The 8,124-nt window shown below is 35.7% G+C and overlaps 1 protein-coding gene across 1 annotated transcript; it reads left to right on the top strand.

Annotated features, from left to right (window-relative positions):
- Positions 1–690: 690 nt before the first annotated feature.
- On the top strand, positions 691–7,034 carry LOC108380618 (aminopeptidase N). Its single transcript, XM_017637011.1, is given in 7 exon segments — positions 691–1,309; positions 1,395–1,553; positions 2,307–2,600; positions 2,795–2,981; positions 3,081–3,328; positions 5,107–6,228; positions 6,288–7,034. Coding segments are annotated over 7 exon segments (2,790 nt in total). The 5' UTR covers positions 691–824; the 3' UTR covers positions 6,583–7,034.
- The last annotated feature ends 1,090 nt before the right edge of the window (positions 7,035–8,124 follow it).

Raw genomic sequence — 8,124 nt, 5'->3', positions numbered from 1 at the left:
AAAGACAATGTGAGTGTTCACACCTGTCTGTTTATGTGGTTATAATTTTTTATACAGTTTACTATAACAAACCAGACACACAATTTTCCTTTATAATCTATATTTTTTAATCGGCAAACTATGTTTCTACTCAGGAAACTTAAAAAATATTTGTTTATTTAAACATTTTCTAATATTATTTTTTTAAGGGTCCCCGAAATCCCCCAAAAAAAAAATAATAAAAAATCGTTAATCTTAAAAAGTTATTAAATACAGAATTGAGTATTATTCTTTGAAGTCTCCTGAAGAGAAACATAGTTTGCCGGTTTAAAAATATTGATTATAAGGGATTCTCAACCATATTTACGTAAAACATAAAATACATGGGAAACTTTGACTGACCTCTAAATATTTTGTGATTCCAAAACAAGAAAACGGACGATTATTTTTTACGATATAAAACAATTCCAGAGGCTTGAAGCATTAAAATTCCGTACTTACTTGTGTGAATGCATTTATTTTGATCACCCTAATGTAAATACATATGCATATTTATATGTACATTCGTATATTCTTGTTATGTACATTTTTATGTAAGATTAGTACGTTGTTGTTAATTCACGCTAATATAAGAGATAATGAGCAGACACCAAATACCAAGCACGAAGCAATGAGAATATCATACGAAAAATTGCAGAACGTCTTCACCAGCCTCCATGCGTAGTTTGGTCAAAGGGGATTTTTCTTAATTTTTTTAACTAAGTAAATTTATTTTCGAAATTTTGAATATGTGCTTTATTCGATTAATTGATCCAATCTCTTACATATGAGTGCATGTGTATCCAATGAATTCTAAAATCACAATACTTCTTTTGTTGCTGGCCTGCGGCTCTGTGAAAGCTAATAACGGCGTCTTCGAATCATCCTACCGATTGGGTGATGATGCGGTACCCGACGCCTATGACATTTGGTTAAAGCCATACCTGCTGGCTACAGATGGAACGCGTCGCTTCACTTTCGATGGCGAAGTCAATATAACGTTACACTCCACGCGCACAAGTATAAGCGAAATTACTTTGCATAAAAACCTAATTGAGATCAATGGCGCTTGGCTTTATAACAACAGCATTGTCGGTGGTGGGCTTATAAAGTCGTTCGACAACGATGATTTAACCTACAATGAGACAACTCATAAACTAACAGTGCATTTGGGGGATCAACAAATATCGAACAACAACTATACGCTGCGCTTCAAGTACATTGGGCAGATACGTGATGGTCTGCAGGGATTTTTCCGTGCTAATTACACCGATAGCTCCGGCAATGAAAAGTAGGTGAAATGATAAATAGCTATTTCAGTTATTTCAGGAAGTATGCAAAATCATTTGGTATTTTTTTATTTTTTCGCATTACAGATGGATCGGATTAACGCAGTCCCAGCGTATCGATGCACGCACTATATTTCCATGTTTTGACGAACCAGCCTTTAAGGCTACGTTCCGCTTACAACTAAGTCGACCAACCCAATACAATGTAGTTTTCAATAGCAAATTGTTGGATAGTATACCAGACGGGTGAGTACTTAAATTAAAACTCTCTGATAAGATTGTCTAGACTGTCAAAACTAATTTGCTGCTAAGATTAACTCACTTATTTAGTGGCGATTAAATTTAGGATATAAATAAAATATTCGGCCCTATTATGGTTGTCGTTGTCGACGTAGATATCATTTTTCGTTGATAAACATGTTTTTTTTTTAATTTGAAGATTATTTTTGCAAACTCTAAATAAAGTTATGTTAAACAATTTTCATTTAATTTAAATTTGTTTTTGATTTAGAATTTGCAAAACATTTTTTTTAGTTTAAAAATTCATATCACGTTCTTGAAAATTTCAGGAACTCTTAAGCTAAGTTGAAGGCATTGTATAAAAAAAATTTTGCCAAAAATTTAATTAAACATTTTTTTCTTTTGCGATTTTTTAGATTTCGAAATTCTAAAATTTTTTTGAATTTCTTTATAAACATTTTTTTATATAGCCACAAAATATCAGCTTTTAACTTAAAAAAAAAATCTAAGATATTCAAAAAATAAACTTTCAAAATCCAGGAAATTGATAAATCTAGAAAATTCAGAAATCTTCCATTACTCATCAAAATAAAAAATGGTCGATTCCAACCATTGGTCCATTTAACATGGATTGGATTGATATATGTATACACGCCCACATCTTTTGAATTATCACTGTATCATTGCAATAGTTCAGGAATTTATTCGACATAAAAATAGAAAACCAAAAATTAAGAATCTATTTTTGCACATTTTCAGTGACGACCGTGCCCTAGATCGTTTTGCTGCGACGCCGCCCATGTCTACCTACTTGTTTGCATTTATCGTTTCTGAATTCGCAAAACGTGGAAGTGAAGATCTTAAGATTATTACTCGCGCGGAATATATAAATAAAACCGATTTCGCTTATCAGGTTTCAGAACAAGCGATCAAAGCTTATGATGAATACACACAGCTCCCCTACAAGCAATTGGGGCTAACTATTATGCAAAAAGCGGGTTCACCTAAATTTCCATATAATGGCATGGAGAATTGGGGTTTGGTTATTTATAGGTAACTATAGGTTCCAGATGCTTCACGGTTTGCAGATTTTCTCAGGAAGCCGTTCCATGTGACCACCTACCATAAGGTTTGTTAATGGAGAAAACAGCTGTTCCTGCAAATCCTGTAAAATCTGCAAATCGTGAAGCATCTGGAACGCAGCTTATATCTCCTCTGTTTTCCTGTCATTAAATGCCTGTACTTAGTGACGATGTGCTGGTAAACGAACCAGGATACACCGATGGCTGGTCAAATAAGGAGTACACTATCAGCATAATCGTGCATGAAACCGCCCATATGTGGTTCGGCGACAGCGTCACATTTGCCTGGTGGAGTTATTTTTGGCTAAATGAGGCGTTCGCACGCTACTAACAGTACTTTATGGCACACAAGGTAGCTATCATAAAATTTATCATGCTCATTGCTTTTTATTATTAATTTTAACTTCTTGACTCACCATATTTATGACAAAATTTATTTATGATTTCTCAGCTCTATCCGGAATATCTGTTAGATCAACAATTCGTTGTAAATCAAATACATTTGATCTTTGGCATCGACGCAGTCAATAGTACCCAGCCGATGACTAGCCCAGAGACAGAAATACAAAATCCAATAGAAATCGGTTATAAATTTAGTAGTATAGCTTATGCTAAAGGCGCGTCTATATTGCGTATGATTGCTAACTTGATGGGTGTCGACAACTTCGATACAGCCATTCGTGCTTATTTAAAGGAATTGTAAGTAGATGTAAACACATTTACGTAATTATATGTATGTATACTAGCGTGGGCCGAGAATTCGATTTTTTTAAATTCTGGTTGGTAATGACAAAAACGTGGTTCATTATGCTCTAAAAACAATCTGTGTCAAAAATAACAATTTTTGGTCAATATCTTTGGCTCGCCCAAGGCCATCAAAGTTCAAGTGCTCACAAACTTTTTTATTAGCTTACTTCGATTCTCTACAAAAAAGGTCCATATACCAAATTATGTTGGACTAATACTTTTGAAGTAAATTGTAATTTCAGTAAAAAACAAATTATTATTTAATGTACTTATTAGTTTTTATTTTTTGAGCACATTGAACTTTAATGGACTTGGGCGAGTCGAAGATATTGACCAAAAATTGACATCTTTCACACGGATTGTTTTTAGAGCATAATGAACCATATTTTTGCTATTCCCAATTAAAAATTCGAATGGAAAGAGGCTACTTAGTTACTTAATGTAGCAGAACAAATAACCCTGCAAGCTGAAGACCATCCCTTTAGCATCGCGCACCCAGAGCCATGTCGCTTGGCGGGTTAAAGTTACCCTAGAGGCTTGGATGTTATTGTGAGGGAGTTCGTAACCTTTTGGATGGACCTCGCCGCAAATGTACCTTAAAGCGAGGCTGTGTTTTGGTGTTAGTACACTTAAGTTTTTTTAGAAAATTGTTTGGTTGCGTTTTTCGATTTTTTCCGGGTCACCCTTATATTGGTATTTTAATTAAATTTAGCCACTTTTTGCTGCTCTATCTAATACTTTCATTCGATTTGCTTATCCTTGCTTTTTTCATCATCTTTAGACCTGCCTGGAGCCTTTTTGTATAAAGTTTTCGTTAAAACTCGCAGGTGCAGTACCATCGATGCTGCTGTTGCTTGTACAAAACTATGAAGAGCAGTCCATTCTAGAAGCGACTTGTGCGAGAAAGCTTTTCTCAGGGGAATTCCTTACTCCTGAGGCTTCAATAGCTTAAATACTGAACTGCCTAACTTTAGTACTATTTTTTAACCGACTGCAAAAAAAGAGGAGGCTATGAATTCGTCGGAATATTTTTTATGTATGTTACCGGATTACCTAAGTCCAAGTGAACCGTTTTCGATAACTCTTTTTTTTTTGTCGGAAAGGTGGTACCTTAAGGGTAATCCTATACTAATTTATTTTGCTTAACAATTACTGGTTCCATTTTCCTGTTCCTTTTCCTGGACAGATGAGTTCAAATGAGTATTTCATTTGTGAACATCTGTCAAAGCATCCGATGCACAGTGTGCAAAATGAGCTTTTCTTCTGTGGCAAAATCTAATAAATATCTCGATAATGAGATAACGAAATAAATGTAACAGCATTTTAAAGCCTAAGTGATGGAGAGTTCAGGAAAAATATTCCCGTTGGGTAATTCTATTGCCTTCCCCTTAAAATTACCTTAAAAAATGGAGGTTTTGAACTCTTTGAAAGTCAAATTTTTGCTGTACTTGCGTCGGGGAATTCATTTTCATGGTTGGAATAGCCGAAAATTGATTTAAACTTTTTTGTTAACGGCTATTACGTACTTTTTAGAGGAAAAATTTAAAATTCTTACTTTTGTAGTTTGGGTTAAAAACAAACTTTCGAAAAAAATGTAAATCAATTCTCTAATACAAAATCTGTACTTAAGATCTGCAAGATTGTTCTTCGGAACTATTCAACTTTAAATTTCTCCTTTTTTGTAAACTTGAAGTTTCTTCTAAATATAATTTTTTTGCTTACATTCACAGCCATTTGAAAAACACTGTTCCGGATGATTTTTTCAAGCATTTAAAACGTTACTGGCCTTCCACACCGTCTGTGGATTTGGATCAGTTCTTTTACGATTGGACCTCGCAGGCCGGGTTTCCGGCGCTTTTTGTAAATGTCACTGCTGAGCACACCATTAAACTTGCTCAAAGGAGATTCTTGCTTGATTCAAGTGATGGTAGTGACAGCACGCTCTCCTACATCATTCCCATCACCTATGCCTCGGACACAGATCCAAATTTCGATGATCTCACTGCCCGATTTTACTTATCGAGGAACAGCGAAATGACTTTCCACACCGAGAAACCGAACAAGTGGATCATATTTAATTTGCAGCAATCCAACTATTATCGCGTTTTCTACGACAACACGACGCTACTGCAAATTCAAAAGGCTTTGTTAGCGGCGCAACATAGTGGCATACCGTCCACTAATCGCGCGCAGCTAGTTGACGATTTATTTAATTTTGCGCGGGTCGCTATGCTGGACTACGATAGGGTGTTTGAATTTATGGAATATTTAGCGCATGAGACCGAATACTTACCGTGGAATGCGATGTTCTCGAATTTGCCGCGTGTCTCACAGCGACTAACGGTGCAGCAGCACAAACACTTGATCAGCTATTTAAGTGACATTATGGCCAAAGTGTACAAGCATTTGGGCTTCGGACGCTCCAATGACACCGTTCTCGATATTTACAATCGCAACAAGGTCATCAGCTGGGCGTGCATGTATCATTTATTCGATTGCGGAAAGCAAGCGCAGCAGGTGTTTGACGCATTTAAAACGGCCGGCAACAAGCCGACCCCAGATTTTCGTGAAACCCTCTACTGCAGTGCCGCTCGAGATGGCACTATGTCTTATTATAAAACACTGAACGATTGGTTCGACAACGAGAAATTGCCCAGTGAGAAGCAAAAGCTGATACGAGCCATGGGATGTACGCGATTTTTCTATGAATTGCATTACGTTAAGATTCTGAGTGGGAACTTAACTAGCGAATATGCAGTTATTGGTATTACACCAATGTATGCTCAGAATCCAGAAAATGTGGATGTCGTATTCGCGCTGATCAGTAATACTATAGAAAAATTAGCAGAAAGGTTAGGTTTAAAATCATGTATGTATTTGGGTTGACGTCACCTTCTTTTTATTGTTGTAGAATTGGAGGTTGGTCAAATGCTGCAAATGTCATCAGTGAGATTACAAACTATTTTACCACACTGGAGCAGAAGAAAAAGCTGGATGATTTCGTTGCAAATAAAGGGGATCTGTTTGGTGGCTCCGTCTCAAAATTGCTCGATGCCGTTAAGACGGTGGAAATGAACTTAAAGTGGGCTGAGGATCGTTTACCAAAATTGTTACACTACTTGGAAAGTCGTAATGCTGCCGGGATAAGTAGCTTAGCAGCAGTTTTGATAATTGTTGTTAGTGTTATTCACGCACTTTTAAAGTAGGATTTCTAAAAATTGATATTTAGGATTATCACTGGGTCAATGTACAGTTATATTAAGTAATCAACTATTATAAAACGAAAAAAAAAACTAATTAAAAAAAATCTAATTATAATAACATATGTATGACACAAAAACGAAAGCATACATTACCTAAAGAGTATATTTATTGCAACCAAAAATTGTTTTATTAATTTTAGGTTCACACTATGTTAAAGCATGTGCCTTATTTTAATTGAGCTCCGTTTATCAACCATTAAAGGGCTAGATTAATAAATTGTACAATTAGTTCCTCAATTGAGTATAAAAGTATGTTCAGACAGGCCGCTAATTGAGCAATTAGCCAAGCTTTCTCCATTAAGGCGCTGAACTAGAGCGATTTACCATACAAAATTTCAATTCTTAATGGCTCCATTAGTACTTAATTGAGTGATAATTGAATGAATTTTTTAATGCATCCCTGATAGGTATATATATAGCAATCAGCTGTTTGTTTCTGGTCCTCCTTCTCAGTTGATATCCCGTTAGTGATGGAAAATTGAGTTCAAAACTTGTACCTAATTTGCGGTAAAGCATTACCTAAAAGTAGATAAATGAACCTTTAAAGTAAATATGCCATTTTATATGTATATATTATAGTAAATAAGAGGATAGTCTTTCCACTTCCGGACTCATTAAACAAATTTGGCTATGAAAAAGANACGTAATTGACTACAGTTTCGTTACTTTTACTAACCTTTTGTATCATTTGTATGCCCCTTCACAAAGGAGGGAGGCTATTGGACAAGTCACCCGCACCAGAAAATGCATTGAAATGTGACTAAAAATAAGAACTGATGTCCTGAAAACTTATTTGACTACGTCCCAAATGTACCTAAAATGCTGTGGTTGTACCGAATGTATTTTCAAACTAAGTAAAGGTACGATTGTACAAACTTTTCCAACACTGTAGCTAATGGAGCGGCTAACTGTGTGTGGACACCAAGAAGTGGTAGCTCTATGAAAAATTTAATTGACTCAATTAAATTTCTGTCTGAACTTAATATAATGGTGATTTTTTTTTCTTACGAAAAATTTTGCTCTTCTCCGGTGCAAAATGTGTTTGATGTTACACACAGCCTTGTAAAAGGGCATGTTTTTGCCTTCTTGTCCTTGTCCAGCTCACGAATTTCATAAAATTGTTGTTTTAAATAATCTTCTGATTTTCAGGGCAACTATCTCCCTTGACAAAGTTTCACAGGGCAGAGAATGTGCCTTTTTTGCATTACAAAAGTGTGACATTTTAAGAAACGAGCACAAAATTTTCTCACCCTTTGCTTTTGATTTAGAATCGAAGTCGAAAAGAGAAAGGGGCAGACAAAAGGAGAAATTTTTTGGTAGCAACGAATTCACCATAAGATTCCCAAAGAAGGCTGTTCAGTGAGAAGTGCAAAGTCAAATCCATAAGCACACGGTTAAGACGTGTCGCACAGGGGGCAAAGTTTTAGTTTTTTTTCCGTCTTATACCCAAAATCGATACTACCCTAGTTGATGACATCACATACA

Source organism: Rhagoletis zephyria, unplaced genomic scaffold, assembly GCF_001687245.7.
Source record: "Rhagoletis zephyria isolate East Lansing unplaced genomic scaffold, Rhagoletis_zephyria_1.1 Rzeph_scaffold_19808, whole genome shotgun sequence".
Classification (NCBI taxonomy): Eukaryota; Metazoa; Arthropoda; class Insecta; order Diptera; family Tephritidae; genus Rhagoletis; species Rhagoletis zephyria.
This window is presented reverse-complemented; position numbering and strand designations above follow the sequence as displayed.